The sequence below is a fragment of the Rhagoletis zephyria genome, unplaced genomic scaffold (assembly GCF_001687245.7).
Source record: "Rhagoletis zephyria isolate East Lansing unplaced genomic scaffold, Rhagoletis_zephyria_1.1 Rzeph_scaffold_00367, whole genome shotgun sequence".
Lineage (NCBI taxonomy): Eukaryota > Metazoa > Arthropoda > Insecta > Diptera > Tephritidae > Rhagoletis > Rhagoletis zephyria.
The window spans coordinates 224,997-248,990 of record NW_016157451.1 but is presented as its reverse complement, the minus strand read 5'-3'; the positions used below and the strand labels follow the sequence as shown (position 1 = coordinate 248,990).

The 23,994-nt window shown below is 33.3% G+C and overlaps 1 protein-coding gene across 11 annotated transcripts in view; it reads left to right on the top strand.

The window, feature by feature from the left end:
- The window catches only part of LOC108359258 (ATP-binding cassette sub-family G member 1), a 72,625-nt gene that overhangs the window by 46,419 nt on the left and 2,212 nt on the right, over positions 1-23,994 (top strand). For all 11 annotated transcript variants that reach the window (XM_017611032.1, XM_017611028.1, XM_017611021.1 and 8 more), the window contains exon 6: positions 14,161-14,280. In XM_017611032.1, coding sequence (XP_017466521.1) covers positions 14,161-14,280 — 120 coding nt within the window. The remainder of the gene's footprint in view (positions 1-14,160; positions 14,281-23,994) is intronic.

The window sequence follows — 23,994 nt, the reverse complement described above, 5'->3', positions numbered from 1 at the left end:
TCGGTGGGTCGGGCCTCCAAAGTTAGTGGGGGTCGGTCATACATTTGGACTCGATTGGAGCACTCTAAATGGGTCAAAGTGGGATTTTTCAAAATTTGCCCCTACCCAAAAGTTCGACCCAAATTGGGGGACATCAGAATTCCTTTTAGAGGTATGGTTCCTTCGGCAAAGTTTCTTATTTTGATCCCTAGAATATGATTTTCACAGAGCAATGGGCGATTTTTTTGCCTCCCCACAAATCGACCCGGCCTACTGTGTGTACTGTCTGTGTTAATTTTGAAAAGTTTATGGATATAAACAGAGACCAGGGATGTTGCGAATGTGGAATTTAAGACATCCGCGGATGCGAATGCGGATGCGGATGTCAAGTATTTTTATACCCGAGCGCACTTGTATGCAAGGGTATTATAATTTGTTTACATAACGGCTGTTTGTAACAGGCAAAACGAATCGAAATAGATATAGACAAATGTATGCATAAATGATCAGAATGAAAAGAGTAACCGTATGTGCACACGATAACTCGAATACAAATTGAGATATCTTAATGAAACTTGGTATGTGTACTTCTTTTGAGCGTAGGGCGGATGGTGTTGAAAATGGACGATAACCACGCCTACCTCCCAAATAACGGTAGTTTTCAGAAATACGAAAACTGCGATATTTTAGTAACTACTGAAGCTTACTCACTCAAAATTGATATGTGCAATCATTTTTAAACGAAAAATAAGAATATTATAAATTTTTGGAAAATTGGCGTAGACACGCTCACTTATGATTACATGTGTATATCTTGGGAACCGCTCCACCAATTTCTCCCAAACTTGGCACAGTTGTTGGCCTTCACAAAACATACCGAACGGCTGAAAATTTAAAAAATCTGATAAAAACCACGCCCACATCCCAGATAACGGTAATTTAGAGGAATACGAAAGCTTCGATAAATCAGTAAATACTGAAGCTAATATATTCAAAATTAATGTTTGCAATAATTCTTTAGCAAAAAGTATGCTTATAATAAAATGTTGGAAAATGGGCGTGACCCCGCCCACTTAAGACCACATATGTGTATCTCGGTAACCGTTCGATCAATGTGTACCAAACTCGGTATGATTATTGTGGTTGTCCCATAAAGGCAAAACGTTGAAAGTTACTGAAATCTGACTAAAACTATGACCACCTTTTTTAACGCTAATTTTACCCAAAATTGATACTAACCACAATCCCTTGAAAAGAAGTAACATTATTATGGAATTTTGGAAAATGGGCGTGATGCCGCCCACATATATTTATATAAGTTTATCTCATTATGTCTAAATGAACGTTCTATCGAAGATTTTTTAAATAGACGTAAAACCACCACTGCTTAGCAGGTAGCGGTAGTTTTCGGAAAGTTGAAGAAACTATATTGAATACTTGCGCCGGGTATTTAATGTTCGGCTCCGCCCAAACCTAGACTTTTTTACTTGTTAAGAAATAATTTAGGTGAGTAAATTAGGTGATTTAGTTAAATAAAAAATGGAAAGGTTAGTAATTTTTAATAGATTCTTTTAGTACTTGAATTAAAAAATTGGAACATTGTATTCAATAAAATGTTTTTAAAGGGTCGTAAATCAAACCTGCGCCACTAAATAACTACTCGCTCGCTGCGAAAAAACTTGAAACTTGACCAAAATTTTAAATTCTTCTCGATTGACGCTACACCAGTCGAGAGGACTTTCAGTTATATTTATTTATTTCTTATTGCGGTGCAATAATTCTTTTTTGGGAATTGCATCGGTCTGCAAATGTCGAATGTATCCTCCTGACTTTCATCTTCTCAATCTAGTATCATGGCAAGATCGTTGTATAAACACCGTTGTTTTCCAAAGAATTCTTCATTCTCATTCTTTTGGTTGTTTCTGAATGTGAAGAACCAGTAACGTCAACAGCGTTTTTCGATTTTAGTTCTTGTAATTCATTTTTGATCTTCTCTTCTGTGACTGGCCAGATATACGTTTTATCATTGCACTTGCATAATATTCCAGGGACCGAAAATAACAGTTATTTTTTTACCAGTTAAATTTGGCCTAATATTTTTTATTCCGAAAGTTTTTCTGGATAATAAACAAACAGCTTATCAAAATTAAACAAATTTGGTATCATGTGAAAGAGGACTGAAATAGCTTTTATACAGAAATAACGTACGAAGGTTACCACCTCTATTTACATATTATATCATTTAATACGAAAGAAATTCATATACCTGACCCAAGGTTTGTTCTATGGTAATTAATTAACATTTTTTATTGAAATATTTTTCAATAGGTGACTTTGCTTGTTTATTTAGACATTTCGGTTTTAAAGCTATTTAAGTCCTCTTTCATTTGATACCAAACTTGTTTAATTTGGATAGGCGTTTTGTTTATTGTCCGGAAAGGACTTTTAGTTGGGAATAAAAAATATTTGGCCAAGTTTAACTCGTAAAGAAAATAAGTGTTACTTTCGGTCCCTTCAATATTCGCAAATATCCGCATTGATTATTGCGAATGCGAAAGCGAATGCGAATGTTAAAATTTACGCGGAAGCTCCGCGGTTGCGAATGCGAATATTTGCAACAACCCTGACATAGACCCATCATTCGAAAGGTCTAAACTCGGTTGAGAAGCAACTCATTTAAAAGCTAATAAGGGCACAAATGTTTGTGTAGCTCTCACAAAATGGTATCGCGTATCGCACCGCTCTAATGTGCACTGCGCGTATTTCATATCGCATCGCGTATCGTATCGCATATCGTATCGCTCTAATGTGCACCGTGCCAAGAGTTAGTATATTTTGAGTGTGTTCTTGTTTTGGTGGAAATTACTCTTAGGAATTTTTTTAATTAGTGTAAGTACTCATTTGCACTAATTGTTATGGATCATGAATAAGTACACTAATTTTATTAGCACTCAATGCCGGTCTCTGGTCCTCGTCGGTTGAGAGGTAGATGTCGCCCTATGCAATACGTACGCTTCAGCGGAAATGGACGGCACGCCATTTCTTTAAATGAAATTAATGGGTGCTCGTATGTATGTACATACATATGTATATGCATGTGTGTCCACCAATCTATTAATATCGTTGAATTATTTAAATATCTATTGAAAAATTGTATACAGACAAGACTTAACAGTAGAAAATAAATAATATAAATAAAACTTTTTGATATAAAACGCTTTTGTAAATGGACTAAAAAGTAGAAAATAATATTTCTCAGTACCATAGAATTGGTTTTGATAACTTTTGATTTTGAAATTTTAGCAAAAATTATTATAAACCATTTATGAGATTGAAAATGAAAAGCGTGGGGCGCATGCAATACAAAGCATTAGATTTAATTGACAATAGTCAAACTACATAACATAGACCTAAAATTTCTACATAGAAAGTACAAATTTGAGATCGATTTCAAGCGGTTGTTATTCATATATCCACATACATATGTACATATATTACCCTTCATATCAACTCAGGTCTATTACATGCGCCCCACGCTTTTCATTTTTTTTTGCTAAAATTTCAAAATCAAAAGTTATCAAAAAAAAATAAATCTATGAGAATGAGAAATATTATTTTCTAATTTTTAGTTCATTTATAAAAGCGTTGTATTTTAAAAAGTTTTTTTTTAATATTATTTATTAATTTTTTGTTTTCGTGAAATATATTTCAAAACTATGAATATTACCTAATTCCTTTTCCGAATCTCAATTCCACGGAAAATTGGTTAATATTTTTCAATAGATTACATTGCTCACTATCGACTTTCTGCCACTTTTTACTTTTGTGACAAACACGGTCAACAGCAACTGCAGCTTGCACTTTAACTTTATATATAGCTCGATTCTTTCGCTGCTACAGACTAACTAAGTCGCATGACTTTATGACTTTGACAAAGCATTAGATTTAATTGACAATAGTCAATCTACATAACATAGACTTAAAATTTCTACAGCGAAATTACAAATTTGAGATCGATTTTAAGCGGCCGTTATTCATATACTCACATACATATGTACATGCATACATATATTACTTTTCGTATCAATTCAAGTCTAATACATGCACCCCACGCTTTAAATTTTCAATCTCATAAATTATTTCTGACGACTTTTGCTAATCAAAAGTTATCAAAACAAATTCTATGGGACTGAGAAATATTATTTTCTACTTTTAAGTCCGTTTATAAAAAAAAAATATTTTCGCAAATACAAATTAGTACAAATAAGATTCTCATTCGATTCCTATTTGTAAAAGTTGGTATTTGCGCAAATATTTGTGATTTATTTTGTGCATATGCAAGCAAAATATTTTGTGCATATGCAAGCAAAATATTTTGTGCTCACGTTAGTATGTACATACATACATATGTACACACGCCAATTAATTTCATTTAAAGAAATGGCTTGCCGTCCATTTCCGCTGTAGCGTATGTAGTGTATGTATTTAGGCGCAATATTTAACTACTTCCGGTAAGGCCTACCGTCGAGGTAATTATAGCTAAAAATGGTATCTGCACACACAACCTTGCATGTTGATAAAAGCGTTGTAATAAAAATGAAATGTCCTTTCACATAATGTTGGCCTCGAGCCATTGACTGAGTTTCCCACCGAATCTCTAAGGTCAGCCCGCTATTTTTAGAAAAAAAAACGCTGAGAATGATTTTGCGTTGATTTGCCGTTTCAACTAAAAATGTATGCCTGGCCACACTGTTTGTGGATCACCAATTTTTCCTATTAGTTGCGTTCCGGATAACTTCGTGTAAAAACCTGTAAAACTGTCAAATAACAAAATTACTCTCTTGAAAGAGAGGAGCGAGAGCTAAACAATAAAGGTCACCTGGAACGCGAAAAAAACACTTTTCCTGTAACTACTTTGATTTTTTTTTAATGTAAAGTGCCATGGAGACGATCAAATATCTTTATCAACCGTCTCGCGTTATGCTTGACAAAAACAAGCGCACTTGCCTTCTGATCGTCGTGGTGAGCAAGTGCGCGGACAAGAAAAATAAATCGTTTGTTTAATTGACGAGTTTATTTGAACGTTTTCAGGCCAATCTCATACATATGCAATGCTTGACGTATTTATTTGATTGTCTCCGTGGCGCTTAAGGTTCTGTTTTTGTTTACAAATGCAACCCTGCCTATCGTTTGACACTTTTCATAAACTTGCAAGAAGAAAACCTTCGGACTAAAACCTGCAACTTCTGACTGAGAGAGAGAGCAAGTTACTCTCACAAAAGTGGTTTGACTTACAGGTTTTTTGGCACCTGGAACGCTTTCCTGCAAAAAAAAACCTGCAAATCGTGAATATCGTGAGCACCTGGAACGCAACTATTAATTGACCGTGGGCGTGTTCTTTTATTATTCAGTCCAGATCTAGAAGAGAATGATCGTGGAATTTATCAGTAACAAGGGTTATAAAGAAACAGAAGACAATGAAATTATTACACTGTACGGCAAAATCAACTTTTTTTCTGGGTATTAGACCAAACCAATTTTTTCAAGAGATTGACTCATAGGTAAAAAAAAGTAATTTCTCCGTTTTTTCAAAGTTAGCCTCCGAAATCGAGATATGGGCCTTCGAAATAGGACCTTTGGTAAAAAAATTATATTTAATTATTGCATATAAATAACTAAAAACATAAAAACACAGGCATAGTCTCCTTTTGCTCTTATTTAAATGGTATATAACTTTTTTTGTGCAAACTTATATTACAGGTGCTATAAAGGGTCAAAGTTCAGGTCATCGAAAAATTAAATCCCTATATTTCTAACAATTTTGAATTGATTTTTAAAAAACCGTTTTTAAGGTGATTAAACCCCCTTTCTTTCGATATGCATATTTGTATACTTCGTATATAAAAATTTTAGAAAAAACACATTTAAATTAAAAAATACCTCTTTTTACAAAAAACAATATTTTATACAAAAAAATTACTAACCGATTTTTAAAAAACTGAAATCGTTGTAAAGACGATTAAGTCCCCTTTCTTCTGATACGCATATTTGTATACTTCTTATATATTTAAAAACTTGAGAAAAAACACATTTTCTTTATAACTAACTAGCCAATGCCCGCTTGCTTCGCGGCGCCTAATAAGATCTTTTGCGTTGGCCAATACAAAAAGAGCGTTTAAAAGCAAAATCAGTCTGTAAAGTAAACATTTTTAGTTTAAATTGAAACGAATAAAGAGCAGAATCCTCCTGATACATAGGCCAAGAATAGTAGCGCTGTGATACCATATCCCTTTCAATGTTATGAGTTTTACCGATGGTCTTATTTCCACCTGTAAGATCTCTACCAAGCGTGCGTAATATTCTTCTATGATCTTGCAACTTCAACATTGGTCCGATGAACCATGTAAGCCAATAAAAGTCCTTATAAGGAAACTAAAGAGCACAGATGAGCGTTTTCTAAATGTAAATTATAAAATATAGCGGGTTCTTTTCTAGGAAACATATATGTTTAGAATGAAAAAAAAAATCATCATGAAAGTAACAAACGATTCGAATTTGCATTAACAAAATCGGTTCATAAATAAGGCTTTTATCGGGTCCGTTTTTGGCAAATGCTTTTTTCATCATGCAGATAGCTTATAGTTTGAATTTCAACGAAATCGGCTCATAAATACGACTTTTATAAATAACTCGACTCCCGCGCCACCTAGCGGGGTTTTTTTTGGTAAACGTATTTTCCATCATGCTGGTAGCTTACATTTTGAATTTAAAATAACTCAGTTCGTAAATACGATTTTTATAAATAACTCAACTCCGGCGCCACCTAGCGGGTATATACGTAGTTCTCATCATGGAGGTAGCACACTTTTTAAATTTGAACGAGATCGGTTCATAAATACGACTTTTATAAATAACTCGACCCCAGCGCCACCTATCGAGTTTTGTGGTAGCCTATAACAGGACCATATATGCAAGGTATAACCTCTGAAAATTTGACTGAAATCTATGCAGTAGTTTTTGAGTTAACTCCGAACAACGAAAACGGCTATTGTTTTATATATATAGATTAGTTATGAGCTTATTAATACAGTATATTTTGCTTTGATGCCTTTATGCTCAAGTGCACATTTAAGATAGCCACCCCGAAATGTGCATCAGCGGCATTATTTTTAACATTTATAAGGAAACTGCTCCGATAGATGCATTCAACATGCCTGCACATTAGCGATACCTGTTTTAAAAATGTTCAACTATTATCAATTATCAAAGAAAGTATTACGTTTACCTGCACTGGCTCTACACTTACCCTAATTTTACAAGCTTTTATTTATTTTGCTCATCTTGCAGAACAGCGAAAACGACTATCATTTTATTTAGTTATATAGATTATTAGATATCTTTCGCAAAAAATTTCGCTTGCAGTAATTTCTACGTAAAGTAGTAGTAGTAAAGAAAATTCGCTTAAGTGCATTTTTCGGATAAGCGCACAAGTTTTTCGTGCAAAGATGCCCATCCAAAAGCAAAATAAACTGTACTTTATTAAATTTTTTCGCAAAACAATTTGCAAAAACTTACTTTGGTTCTCTTGCGCCATTATTTGCATGCAATATTCTATGAATTTCGTACTAGAGCCGATTATCCGGCCTCATATTATCCGGGAACAACGTTCTAATGAATAAATGAACAGAAAAATGTATTCCGAATGTTCGGAATGTGAATAAAGGAGCTTTCGCCGTGTGTTAACAATGTTACCACGGTTGCCACTTTGATACAATTGTACCAAATATGGGACTTTTTTCTCCGTTTGGGATTTTGGGCCTTTTTTGTTTGTTTTGGGCCTTTTTGAAGAAACTATGGCTATCCGTTCATTTGGCGTTAGCGAGAGCTATCCATTTGTTTGAAATATGCAGCACTCGCTGCAGCTGTTCTGTTTGTTCTATTAATTGTTATCGCCATACTGATCTCTAAATTTTCGCTGCGAATACATATGTACAATGTTCACTGTACATACAAATCCCTGTGCGGAAAATATCTAGTTCTGAACTGATGCGCTTCTAGTACATTTAGACCCAGTATTGGTTCGCGGTAAATCTCGTTTGCATGCAAACAACTGGCGAATTTTACATGGCGATGTCCTACACTGAGGGAAAAAAGTATTAAAATCAAATAGAAACGTAATTGGTCTTACTATAAACGTCAACGAAAGTACTGTATATTGGTAAATATTCAATTCAATTACGCGCATATTAAAATGACCACGTTCGTACTGAAAAAGCATCAGTGAAGTGAATAATCAAGACAAAAACTAAAAAAAAAAATTTAATTTGCATGTTGCCTGCAGTGGAATTCGAACCCGACAATCTCCGGATATCAACAACTTGTGGCATGCATCTTTGCGCACTCAGCTACACCCAGGCATATAAATTTGCTTTCAAATGTTGAATATCCATCAACACCACAGCACACGATTTGTACTATGTATGTATGTGTGTGTTGTCCCCGCTCTCAGAGCGGCGCTCTGCATGCTTGGTGTGCGTATGTACACTTACATAAACATACTCAGATGTGAACAGTCAAATACGTGCTTAATAAATTTTGTATGAAAATATTATTTTTAAATACGAAGATTTTTAAACGATAATCAAATATAAAGTATTCATTTTTACTATGCATTATTTCCCTCAGTGTAGGAAGTGTCAATTGCCCCCCGCTGCATCCCTTTTTCGATAGTTCAGAACTAGTACTAAATTCTATAGTTCCGAACCAGTTCTAAAATCGACAGACGAACGAAAAAAGTATCATTATTTTTCAATCTAATCCATTTGGTTTTCCGTGTGTGCGATTTTATATTATTTTCAAAGAAATGTGTTTTCAATCTGAAATTAAATTTGTTTGAATGATTGTGAGAAATGTGCGTTTACATACCTATGGCTGTAGCTGTGTTTGCAGGGGTGTTTGCTGTTACTGGTTAGATTCCCAAGGATCCCAAGATGTTAAAATGTTAACACAAATTTTTCTTTTGTATTACCAAGCTATGAAAAAGTATTTGCGAAGTGCAGAATCGAAGCGTATTTGAACGAAAAAGCCGGAAAACACATACATATGTAAAGTAAACAAGCCCCCCGCAGCATACCTTTTCTCGATAGTTCCGAATTAGTTCTAAATTCCGCAGATAAGATCTAGTTCGTTCTGCATTCCTTTTTCTATAGTTCTGAACCAGTTCCAAATTCGTCCTATTTAGGAATAGATTTCTAATGGAAAAAGTTAAATTAAACAGTATTTAAAAGTACCACATTTCGCTGCTTTTAAACTGGTGGGGATCTAGTTACTATAGGACTGGTTCGTTTTTGGCGATAACTATCTAGTACGGAACTAGAAAATTTATTCTCTAGTCCGCGGTTTCCTGCAGGGTATTAACAGTAGGGTGATCCAAAAACAGTAAAGTCGGAATTGTAATGCTCTCACCCCCTGGATTGTTCTACATTGAAAAAAAGTATACCTCTATTTTTTTTAAATCTAAAAATATTTAGAGGTCGCTCAAAGCGCTCAAAGTTTTTCATGTATATTTCTATGGCAGAAAAACAATATTTCATAGAAAAGGTATAGAATTCTTGAAAATCTATATTTTTCGATCGGAAAACCCTGGTTCTCTTCAGGAAACTTTCAATAATAATTACCAAATTGTTTATTTAACCATTTTTTAATACTAACGATTTTTTATTGTTCCCCATATGGCATTTTTCGGGGATTTTGTGGGTTTTTGGCAGACATATAAATTATAGTTGCGAGGAAAAAATGGTTAGCTAAACAATTGGGTATTATTAATGGGAATCTCCTGCAGATAAACAGAGTTTCCGATGGAAAAATTTTGAATTTTGGGAATTCTATACCATTTCTACGAAAAGTTGTTTTTTACCCATATAAAATACATGGAAAAAAATTGGGGTCTATTTCTTCGGTATAGAACAATCCAATGGGGAGAATAAAAATTCCGACTTTACGTTTTCACATGCATTTTTGGACCACCGTAATGTACAGCCAGTGTCAAATGTTCTAACATAATATTAACAATCATTTTAATGAAACACTTTTTTTCATTAATTTATGAAAATATAGTTCATTCTATAATATGAACCATATATATCAAAATTTGTATTCAGAATTTCTAAAAAATTTTTTTATGCAGTTTTGTAGCCCGTTCAATTTTAGTAAAACAAAGTGCGAGTTTCAAGTTGCCAAAACTTACCGTTGATATTTTAGAATTTCCACCTTCAAATGACCTCAAACCTGACGGGATGGAGACTAACAGGCCTCGGATTCGTGTTCAGGGCGTCGAATGACATAGGGATATAGAGGTTTGGTTCAATATGTAGAAACTTTTTTTTGTAAACCTGTGGAATTAATGTAAAAAATTTTTTATCGAAATAATTGTGAATATTATACAGGGTGGGCCCAATAAGACCCATTATGATATTCCTAGAGATTAACTATAATATGCGGAAAGAAAATAATACTAAAAAATAAATAGGTCTTATTTAGCCCACCCTGTATTAGAACAAGGTGTACACTAATATTTGACACTGCCTGTATATGCACAAATTCAAACAAACGTAGAGAAAAATTAATTCTTTACACAAATTGGCAATATTGCAATTTTGGTTAACTTTTAATATTATAAAAAAATATATATATATTTTTGGTGGACGGCAAAAAATTGTGAATTTTATTTTATTTTGGGCCTTTTTACTTTACTTACTTCGTAACTATAACATGCAGAAAGAAAATAATATTAAAAAATAAATAGGTCTTATTTAGCTCACCCTGTATTAGAACAAGGTGTACACTAATATTTGACACTGCCTGTATATGCACAAATTCAAACAAATACGTAGAGAAAAATTAATTCTTTACACAAATTGGCAATATTGCAATTTTGGTTAACTTTTAATATTATAAAAATATATATATATATTTTTGGTGGATGGCAAAAAATTGTGAATTTTATTTTATTTTGGGCCTTTTTACTTGGATATTGTGGTACACAACATTTTTATGAAGTGGCAACCGTGATTGTTACGGTAATTTTCCAGTTTACGGACACTTGGGAGGTAATTATCAAATTATCTCGTAAAAAGGGGTATCAAATAGAGGCATTTTAAAACCCCAGTATTACGAATCCGGGAACGGAAAATAACTTTTTTAAATAAATATCTCAAAAGTTATCTGTAGAAAATACATCCGAACATTATTCTTATTACGATCTTAACTCCTGGCGGCACCTTTAAATCATAAAAACTAACAACATTTCTTAAAAACTATTTTGAGTACCAATAATTAAAATAATTATGATTTAAGTTTTCAAAATTGTGGCACGCCATATGCAATATTTTTGCGTGCACAACTCCTTTTCGAGTAGGCGACCTTCGGTCGCGCTTCAAAGTACCAGCTCTAGCCGTACCAATACGTTTGTTCCACACGAGCCCGCGGGTAACCACGGGTGCCCAAAGCAGCCCAGAAAGCGTTCCTCACGCTAGAAAAATGGGTAATAGAGAGCGAATACGTTCCACTTTTGGATCGTAAATATCTTCTTCTTTGTGCACGAAACAGCCCGGACTTTTTTTCCGGGCACAAATGTGCAAAAGGGCAATTTGAAATAACTGCTGTTGTTGTTTAAATCCGAAAGCAAATTTTATAAAAACAAAAGTGGAAAATATCACAGAATTTTCAGAAAATGTAGTTATTTGGTAATTTTATTAGCCATATAAGATAAATACACGTAAATCATTGTTTAGAGCTGATATGTTGATTCCGGGCACGAAATGTGGTTTTTTGCATTCCTCACGCTCTGGGCACTTTTGGCACGTGTTGGCACATTTTTGACACTTGTGAGAGAGTAACTTATTTTTACTCTCTAATTACCGGAGCAGCCCGGAAAGCGTGGGGAACGAAGCTAATAGCTCGGCTACGCTATTACCCACAGTGCTATGTGCGCGCCGAATTTATGTTTAGTGGTTCTTTGTAACACATTGAATAAGCTTGTTTGTTCAGTTTTGTTAAAAAATATATATATATGTATGTACTAGGAATGTTAATCCCGGGATCCCGGACTTTTTAAGGTCCCGAAAATCGCGGGATTTTTGGTAAGTTACCCCGGGATTTTCGGGATTTGTAATTTGCACTGATGGCGATAATAGAAACTTCTTTTCTTGACCAGTATTGGCTATATTTCTTTTTTTATTTAATAATTAATATTTTATTATAAATGTCTAACTCATCGTACATATAACACCGCGCGATAGTAAATTTTAAAATTGCGTTTTTAGTTTTTTACTCTGACTTCAGTAATTCAAAAATGATTTTGAAAATTCAGAGAGTGCTTAGAGAAGAAGTATGGGTATAAAATTAATGAGGAAACCCTGTAGAATTTAAACATATTCAAGTTTCTAGTGCAGGAGGGCTGGTAAATATTGAAAATGTTCTAACTTTGTCAGCTTAAAAATCACCTATTCGTCCTGGTGAATCCAAAAAATTTAAATTATTTCAAACTAAAGAAATTTCCTATTGCATTTGTTACCCATATTTGTATTCTACATTGCATTGAATTTTTTAATAATCTTTGGAATTAATCATATTTTTGAAACTACAAAGTCCTTCAAAATAAATCCTGCGGTCAGAGAGAAAAAATAAAAACGACACTTCAAATAAAAAAGTAGGTTTCAAACCATGGTACAATAATTACAGGTATTGTCTTCCTAGAGAGTTTTGTGAAGCAATTTTTTGGCGTTTTTATTTTTTCTCTCTGACCGCAGGATTTATTTTGAAGGACTTTGTAGTTTTAAAGATATGATTAATTCCAAAAATTATTAAAAAATTCAATGCAACGTAGAATGTTCCCTTGTTTTCATTTTAGGGGTATTCGCGTATTCTTCCAGCAGAAAACTCTCAACAGCAAAATTCTTATGAATTTTTTATCTGTTCTCTCTCAAAGAGAGAAATGTTAGCAAAAGTACACGAACGCAAAACAAGCAAAAACTTGCAAGTTTTTAGTACAGCTGATCGAAATTTTGTTTACATACAAAAGCATAAAACAGAAAACATGAAAAGAATATAAATTAAAAGTTTTCCTAAAGCAATTTGCTAAGCAAACATGATTAAATGAGTATTTGCTTTCTTCCGATACATTTGCAGTTCTAATAATTTATTTCAAACTTGAAAATCATAATAATAAATCTAAAATGAATTTCCATATTTTCATAAATTGAAAACAGTTGACTTTGATCAGCTGTTTACTTTGCTGGATTTTTGTGTACGCGAACAGGAAAATCTGATGGTTATCAAAAACTATCAATACGCGAATAAACCTTTTGACGCAGTACAATGTTGATTATTTACTTTTATTTGGCTTTGCTTTTTATTTTCGCTCAATTAAATTTTTATAATTTTTCAAAACAAAAGAAAAAACTTTTGAAATGAAGTGAGCCATACAAATTTTGAATTCATTTAAAAGCAAAAATTTTTTTCCGGCTTTTGCAAATTGAATAAGTTCTCTGTAAGATGGTTTGTTAAAAAAAAAATACGCGGGGCATGGAAAAAGGGATATTTCCAGCAGTAAACGTTTTAGTGTGGGCAACAATGATATTTTTTAATACAATACCTGTAATTATTGTACCATGGCTTCAAACCCATTTATTTATTATTTATTTCATGGTAGGAGAGCTTCTAAAACAATATAGAAGCAATTTTTTCGATTTAAGTTGTTGAAAAGTAATAAATATCTAAATTCCGGGACTAATCCCGGGATCCCGGGATTGTAACAACGCCATCCCGGAAATCCCGCGATCGGAAAAAGTTGAAAAATTAACATACCTAGCATGTACGTATGATACTGAATTATTTAAATTGATACAAATTATTACTAATAAAATAAAATAAATAATTATTTGATATTTCCGGATTTATTGGATATTGGAAAATAAATATATGTACTTATTTAAGTTTTAATTTTGCGAGTGCATAACTTGGCGGGTGCGCAATGCTCGCTCTCCCGCGCCAACCGCACCTCCCCCTGCGGCTCCCTGCACTATGATGGGCATAATGTGCTATATATAAATATGTATACATATAAATATATATTTAGTATGTATAAGTATATCAAGTTTCCCACATTTAATTATTTTTCAGCTTTAGAGATCAGCAGCGAAGAGCACAATGAAAAAATCTCGAACTTGATTGAAAGGAACAAGGAACGGTTTTGTGGATTGGTCCACGATCCAAACGAAAATGCGGGCATCAATGAGAAATGTAAGTATGTATTTAAATATATATTTATGAATACATATATCGTCGTTTAAAGTACAAAATCGCGTATAGTGATTCTGCAAAACCGCGTAACTGACACTGGCTGCCAACAATTGGATTTGCTCACACAAGCTCTTGGCTCAATCCTGATCCATTCGTCCTGAAATATACTAGGCAGATATGCGATTGCTTTATAAAAAAGAGAACCGTTTTGAAATATGAGTGTTTCTACACTCCAGAAAATACTTTCTACAACTTCTCATACGCGGTTTTGCATTTTGCTGATACGCGGTTTTGCATTTTGTTGATACACGGTTTTCCACTTTAAACGACGATATGAATACGCTTGGTTCGAAAGCGTATTTCGAGAAGGGAGAAAGCTATAAAAGATTACTATCTTTACCTATAATTCGACTCTATTGTAAAACTTTGGCCCTTATTATGTGCTGCATTCATATTATGAGCTATGTAACCTTGTCGAAATTTTAGTTGAGTATCGAGTTTTCGGTCGAACAGAATCTTGCTTTCTATACTGTATGTAGCGAAGTATTAGGAAATTGTGAAAAAAGTATGATTTTGCATTTGTTTTCTTACTTTTTGTTGGCTAGACACTAATTTTAAACAATGTTAATTAATTTCAGAAGAAAATCCCAATACTCAGTTGGCACGATCTCTGAGAACAAAATCGAAAATCTGTTGATAGTTTTAAAATACTTTTATTAAGATTTGGCTCGCAAGCATCGCTGCAACAGGTTTTGTGTGGCGGACGGCAGGTCTACAAACGCCTCTTTAGACAATCTGTAGACGAATTTCCTAAATAATATTGTATGTCAAAATATATTCGAAAGACTACACTTAAACGTTTTCTACTCCTGGCCAATTTACTAAGCTCTCATCCTCTGACGAATCGTCGCACCAGAACTCTGTTGTACTCATTTTTACCAAGATTTTATAAATTCGCTTTCTTTTTTACTTCATTTTAATTTGCACAAATTATATATGTATAAGCACACTATTTTGTTTGCTCGATTTCTAAACAAAGCTTCTCAGCGGTGAAAAATATACTATTGTGAACAACCAAAGCGAACTAAATTCACAATAGCGCTATTCTTCATCGAATGAGTGTCATAATACCAAATGAAAATTCGTTCGATCAGCAATTTCGATCACAGTTGAAGATCGAATGCAACTCATAATAAAAGCTATAGTCTATTATAGACAGGCTATTAATTGAGAATCAATCAATATCTCCGTCACTCTCTCACTTCCTGAATTCCATCATCAGTGACCAACGCCACCTATCGCAGACGAAGAGCTCGAGTTGCTTTTCTGCATTCTGGATATTGTAGAAGGTGAGACTGTTCGGTCCAATTTGAATAAGTTGCCCTGACGACACTAACCACCTCTTCACATATCTACTCTCATCAGCTCATCTAACATCCCTCACCGCATGGCACCATTCAACGTTTGCTTTCCTTACCAGGTGTAGAGGAGAGGCGCACGCACGTTTCGACAACGACGGTGCGAGTCGCCTGGTGGACCCTTTGTTCTGATGCAGTGCGTCACTACAGTCTGCGTTGACGATGGGTTTCGTAATGTGACTAAATTCCAGAAGTAAGTTTGTGATTTCGGTGGTAACTCTTTTTTTCGATGTTCGTTGGTGCTTCGAAGCTACAGATACCTGGCCTTGAATCGTTACATCCGTTCACGGATCGAAAACGATACGAAAGAAAATTACGTGATACGTCAGGCAGTATAAGCTGAATGGGACAAAGAGTGGGTTCACGTGTGTCATAATCCGAAAAATGTGTTTTTACGTGACGAGTAGTACGATATCGTATGTGACCATGATTCAATAATACATTCTATTCTATTACTGAATCATGGTATGTGACGATTCGAGCTCGTTTCTGTAACAATTCTCTACCGAGGCGAATTGAGATATGAATTCGCCGCCCTGTTCTCTACTGCTAACAAGTAGTAGAGAATGACGTATATTCTCTACCAGTGGTGAAATAATCGGTAGAGAAAAGTTACAGAAACGAGCTCTGGTCGAGATTGTGATTTATGCCTACCAGTGTCGAATTCGCGATGTCGATGATTAGGTTGGAATGGCGGAGGAAGTTGACACCGATGATGGCGTATTTCGTTTGTGCTATGAAGAAGTTCAATACGAATTTGCGTGGAGGACCAAGGTCGGGCGAACGACGGACTACACCGAAGGTTTTCATGGTGGTACCAACCAAAAATAGTTGAGATCAGGTATTCATCAAACGTGTAAATGCCTCGTAAATGCGTAAACCTCGTAAATAACTCGGTTTTCCATACAAAGTTTAGTAAGTTTATGAGGTTTGCGTGGTTACGAGGCATTTACGCGTTTAGGTGAATACCCCCAGTATAAAAAATGTTTGGATTTTGTAAACTTAGAAAATTTTACCTCGGGTTCGAATTGGGATTGGTTGCTCGATGGTGTTCTGCTGCCGAAACTGTCGAGCGTAGTCGACTACAAGAACAGTGATAGTCACTTGATTGATCATGTGATACTCACTGGTGATGTAAATGTCCATCAAACACTCCCATCACGTTCTTAAGGCCAATGTGCAAAAGAGGATGAAAACAAATGTGTACATGTGATTTTTTATCTTCTTTCAACTTATGGTCTTATTTAGTGGTCTTTTTTTGACCAACGCAAAATTTGCAAATGTGTTAGTAAGATAAATGAGAATGTGTTAGTTTCCATCACCGAATCTGTAGGGTCGTTACAGCAGCGTTCAATTTTTCGTTGTGTCTGTCTTTTTTTGTGGAAAAATCGCATGGACTTCGCCATTTACGAGCCAGAGTTCAATATTAACGGTGGTACCAGCAAATGGGTGATTGTTCTGCGTTGGAACTGCGATGTGGTGTGTGCGAGCGTTTGGCATTAACCTGTGAACATTCCCGTTGTCGGCTGCGGTTTCGGGATATAAACTGGCTCAACATGCTGTTAATGTTTTCGCGAACGGAGTCTTGCTGAATTGGCAAAGAGTCGCACAGTGCTTTCTGAATGGGCAAAAATCAAAAATTTTGTTGTCCTGAATATAGAGGTTCCGGTCCCAATTTTTATATGAAATTAATAATACGCAGCATAACAGCGATTGATGTTGGCGCATTTCAAACTACATAAATATTTTAGTCTGAGGTACATCAGTTTTAGGCTTTACACGGGAAAAATTTACAAAAAATACAACTTATGAGATATTTAATTAAGATGTAAATTTTTCCATTTACAATCGCTTAAAACAACTGCAAAAACATAACTGGTCAAAAAAAATCTAGTTGTATAGTTGAGAATAGCTGTATTTTACATGCAAGTTTATTTCTTTTAATATACAAATGAGGGTTGTTGCGAATATTCGCATTAATTTTAACATTCGCATTCGCAATAATCAATGCGGAGCTTTTGCGAATGCCAATTCCTATCAAAAGAAAATAACAACAAAATATGAAGTTTCATGAACTATATGGAAGTTTAAATCCACACTGTAGTCTCTTATGATCTCGCGAACTAAAGGAACGTAAAGGACTTTTCTTTCCGACCGGTTTACACCTGAAACATATCAAAATTTGATTTCCGTTTTTCAAAGTGTCTTACAAAATCTTTTTGTTTAAAAAAAAAGGTGCCTACTCGATTATTCCTTTTTAAAAACGTTCGTTATTAATTTTACTGTTAGGAGATGCTGGTGCTTTTTTAATATTCGAAAAAAAATATAGCAAATTCAGCCCAAACTAAAGGTCTAACAATCGATTCCTGGTCCCAGCAACATGGACGTTTTTGCAGGCAATGGCAAATTACCGTATGTAATTCTGGCATGATTGAAAGTGCTGCAACATATTTTTTGACAAACATAATATGTGAGCATATTATGCTCTTTCGCTTCAGATTGTCATTGTGCCATGATTTTGTTTCCATTTTTGTAAAGTTCCTTATGAGACTTCCAATTGCTCTAAATTTAACTTTAATTTTTGTTTCAGATTTACAGTTTTGGTGTCTTCAAACTCAAAAAAGTACCAAAAAACGCACCAAGCACCAAACTCCTAAAATTTTCGCGTTCTGAATTAAGAACGAAAAGCACTAAGTTGGCAACAATGGGTCTGACGTTTAATTAGGTAAGAATTACGTAACTATCTGAGACCCCCATCATCCGTGATTCCAATAATTCAAATGCGTATAAAAAACACGGTGCTTTTTTTTTAAATAACAATATTCTGACCCGATTCGTCTGGCAGCCACGACTTTGAAAACTGAATTTTGTTCAAAGTTTTCAGTCCTGAAAAATTTTTTATTTCCCATATCCACCTATTTAGCTCGCTATAAGCGCAAATTTTTCAAACCAGTCGCAGAATAAAGTATTAAAAATTAATTACAAAAACTAAAATCGAAAAACGATGAACTCTGATTACGGTACAAGTTCCCCAAATTCTGAAACAGCCAAAGGAATGAGAATGAAGATTTCTCTTTAAAAAACTTTAGAAAACCCTGACAAATCTGGTTCAACTTGTAAGCGCTGTTTAAACAACGATCTCGCCATTATGCTAGATTCTTCAAATGAAGATGAAAGTCCGACATTTTCAGTCCTGATGCAATCCTCGTTACTTTTTATTAAATATATTGTTCCAACTTTTAAATGAAGGCAATAAATAAAATAAACATTAAGTAAAATTGTTAACTTTTCCATTTTTTTATTTAACTAAATAACTTAATTTACTCACCTAATTGTTTTTTAAAAATACTTGACATCCGCATTCGCACCAGCATCCGCGGATGTTAGCTGTTAGACATCGGCATCCGCATTTGCAACATTCCTAATACAAATAATACTAAAGTTAAAAGGAGTAAATTTAAAGTCACGTTAAATCGTGTTTTTTACTTCATAAATCACAAGTATGGTCTTTTGTTATTTGAAAAATAAAAAAAAACAAATGTGATACTTTCTTGCACTTTGCAAAATAATGCGTTTTTGGCTGAAGCATCAAAACATTTTTAACCGACTTCAAAAAAAGGAGGAGGTTATCTATTCGTCGGAATATATTTTTTTATGTATGTAACTTTGGACCACGTTAACCGATTTCGATTTATTTTTTTGTCAGAGAGATGGTACCTCGAATGTGGTCCCATACAAATTTGGTTTAGATCCGATCATTGGATCATGAAGAATTTCATGTATTAATGTATTAGACTGTTTTGTGCGTGTGTGTGTATTTAGCAAGTTTAGTAAATTTTTCAGGTCATTAATTTTGTTATATACATAAAAATGTGTGGTAACATAGTTGAAAGTGGACTTGTCTGCATTCACCGTGTAAACAGACAAAAAGCAGAATTGGAAAGTTTGATTTTCAGAAATAAAAACTGCTTTCGAAAGCCACTTTACATTCAAGGTGTAACTGCTCCTGCAATCTCTTTTGGAAATTCTTGAGTTTGACAGACTTTTGAAAAGGACTTGCACTTCTTGCTACGTCTAACAGCTACTTTAGGCAGGCAACTTTTAGCTTCAAACTGCATTTACCGTGAAAGTATGAAAATTATAAAAAAAAGCAAATTACATCATTGGATTGAGCGTCCTCAAGTTCACTAAGAAACTAATTTTTATTTAATTCGTCGTCGTCGCTATTTTTCTCATATTTTATATGGAAGGGAAGCCGCCCGATTCTATTACATCATGAATTGGACAAATACTTACATATATATTTTGTCATGATCGCTTTGAATTTGTTATGTTTGAAAAAATAAATCTAAGTATAACGATCACCAATATCTCCTGGCCGGTGATCCACCTCAATCCTGTGCCCTCTGTGTAGATACGCTCTCTTTAAAACACATATTTCAAGACTGTTATAACCTATTTAGTTGAAATCAGAAACCAATATCTTAAAAGCAACTGGACTGAACTTCTTAAAACGCCTACGAAAGAAAATATAAATTATATAAACAACTTTATAAAGCATATTCGTGCCCGTATATAGAAATAATTATTTTATTAAAGCTGATCTTTGATTGACAATTTTACTTCTCGAAGTGATACACAAAGAGTTTATTATTTCAAGCTGATAGTCCTGGCAGCTAATGCTCGCTCAATAATATTAACGTATTAATTTATTTAGTTTGTTAATAAATAATAATAATAATAATAATAATAATAATAATAATAATAATAATAATAATAATAATAATAATAATAATAATAATAATAATAATAATAATAATAATAATAATAATAATAATAATAATAATAATAATAATAATAATAATAATAATAATAATAATAATAATAATAATAATAATAATAATAATAATAATAATAATAATAATAATAATAATAATAATAATAATAATAATAATAATAATAATAATAATAATAATAATAATAATAATAATAATAATAATAATAATAATAATAATAATAATAATAATAATAATAATAATAATAATAATAATAATAATAATAATAATAATAATAATAATAATAATAATAATAATAATAATAATAATAATAATAATAATAATAATAATAATAATAATAATAATAATAATAATAATAATAATAATAATAATAATAATAATAATAATAATAATAATAATAATAATAATAATAATAATAATAATAATAATAATAATAATAATAATAATAATAATAATAATAATAATAATAATAATAATAATAATAATAATAATAATAATAATAATAATAATAATAATAATAATAATAATAATAATAATAATAATAATAATCTAATCCGATTCCCACCGTCATAGCAAGCGAGGGTGAAGGATTAGATTCGTGCGAATGGTATTCGTCAGATACGTGCACACTAGGTGGAATCGGATGTGAATCGGATTAGATCTACGCGAATGACATGATTAAAATTCATAAGTACGTTATTATTTCTGATCGAAAAAAATTACAATTATGAAGTAAAGAAGTGGTCGAAACTAAACTTGCTTATTTTACTTATGATAATTTCGTTTCTACCAAAAAATGTCGCCTTTTGATTGCCCCTTTCTCTTTTCGCATTCTGTTGTAAAATGAAGGCAAAGGGTGAGAAAATTTCGTGTTCGTTTCTTAAAATTCCACACTCATGTTAGGCAAAAACGGCACATTGCCTGCCCTTTGAAGCTTTGTCAGGGGTGATGGTTCGCCTTGAAAATCAGATAGTGGCTTAAAACGACAATATCGAGAATTACGTGAGCCAGACATGAACAAGAAGGCAAAAATAACCCCTTTTATAGGATTGAGTGTAACATCCATATATGTGCTGCCTTTTCTCCCATGAGGCGATTTCTTAGAGGCTCGTATATAAGGCCGGCTGCACTGAACAATTGCTCACTTGGAACGCTGGCGGGTGGAGCGAGAGGATTTTCACCGAGATGAGCTCGTTTTTCTTTAAGATAGGCCTTCAATTGAGCTTTAATCTCACATTTTTTATGTCTCCAGAATCTGCATCCGAGCTCTCGCTTTCCCTCGAGGAATCTTAAATAATTTCTATGTTGCTTTTACGACTTTTAGCAGTACATTTTGAAGGCCCATCAATCTTGTTTGATATACAACTTAGCGCCTAAAGCTGAAAGCCGGTTATTGTCCGCACCCTGGTTAGACAGACTCAGAGCCATTTCAACATGTGCAAATTCGCATTCGCAAAAAAATTCGTATCATTTGATGAGAATGCGAATGTGTAAAATGATGCGAATCATTCGCAACATCCCTGGTTGAGTTATACTTGTAACAATGCACTTTCAAAATGCGCTGGCAGTACTTTAAGACCATCAGAAGGGGCTGGCTGTAGAAATTGCATCTATTTATAATATTTCTAATGTGCTGTTAAAAGGACAGCTCATCTGAAGTATGTTGACTCATAGTTGCAACAATACACTTTCAACATGGTCTGGCAGTACTTTAATAAGACCGTAAAAATGGGCAGGCAACCTTGGATTCATTTTCTATATACTACTGTAAAAAAAAATTCTATCAAAATTTCAAATCATCTGAAGTATGTTGATTAATCGGTTTCTATTGGCATCTTTAATAGCTAAAACGCAGGGTCAAGACCCATGATTCAATAATAGAAAGGTTTTGTAATAGCAGTCTTCTCGCTCCCACACATAAAATTGGCTCTTTTAGTTACTTGTGCACAATGTTGCTGACTCTATAGTTTCTAGTTATACGAGTAGTAAAACCAAAAATTCTTCATACTAAAGATTCGTTGGCATCACCTTCAATTGCGTAATTTTCTTGTACAAGTCTAGAATAGCGCCCGTTTAGCTATAAAAATAACCAAACAGCCGATTGATAGAACTTTTTTCGCTGATTTCAACGATGCCAAATTTATTTGGCGCAGTTAAAAAATAAAGAAGATATAAGAGGTTTATTTGCTTTGTTTGTTTATATATTTTACTATCACTAAATTCTTGAAACTCAAAAGAAGATCATGATAAAATATGCATATCGAATTAAAGATAAAAACTAGTACTTTCTAAATAGAACAAAATTTCTTCGCCATTAATTATGCAAAAAAGGTTATTTCATGAAAAAATAACATTTGTTCATTTTTTAGTGGTCTTGGTTTGAAAATATAAAAAAGCATATAAATATAATATATGGTGACGTCATCAGTTGTTTAATCGGTTATGTAGTTCATACGATATTAATATTTAAAATATCAAAATATTTAACATTAACCTTCTAGACCGTCTTTATTTTTTACTTGCGCCGAATAAATTTGGCATGGTTGAAATGAGCGTAAAAAGTTCTACTGATCTGTATTTTTCGTTTTTGTATAGCTGAACGGTTGATATCCTATATTTGTTTCAGGATATGACAATTATAAATATTTTGACGTATTGTGTTGTATTTCCATTAAAACACCAAATATATTGCAAATTCACATATGTAGAATTAATAATACACATTTTACTTCTAATTGTATACTTTGCGTACTTTTTTTCAGTACCTTTCTACCGCCGTTTTCGCAAAAGGCGATCACATTCTTCCCCTTTCTCCTACTTCCGAAATACAAATCTAGATAAAGGAGTGTCAAATTTGACCTGTCACAAATTACATAACCTTGTATTATTAAATCATGGTCAAGACCGCTGTTCAGCGGCCAGCCCTGCGGATATCGATTCACATACTAGCAAGCTAAGCTTACAAAAAACTTCAATCGATCTGAAGTATTTTTGGTCATGAGCTCTTGGTCTATCAATTCAGTCCTCTTGAAATCTATACTTTTTTAATTTTCCTTACTTTCTGTATCAAAATGTAAGTTTTCATAATAAATTAACTTAACTACTTTTCACTCTAAGCTACCCTATTATATGTGCGTATGTATATTTTGCATTTATAAAAACTTGTATTTGTTCTTTTTGTATAACATTTACGGTCTACATATGTACAAAAGCGCCAGGAGGGGCTGATCATATATGTACATATCGCACACCGTCTTCAAAAGAGTCACAACTCAAAATAATACGTTTGTCAGAAATTGCGAAAAACTATTTCTTAGCACAAGATAATCATATGGGCAAGGGCGACTTTACCTTAAGTTTTTTTTAACAAATTATAACAAAAATTTGCTCCAACTTTTGCTAAAAGGTAAATAAAAGCTCTGTATACATTTTTAGCGCATAATCTCAAAAATGCCAAATTTTGAGTTGTGACTCTTTTGAAGACGGTGTGCGATATGTAT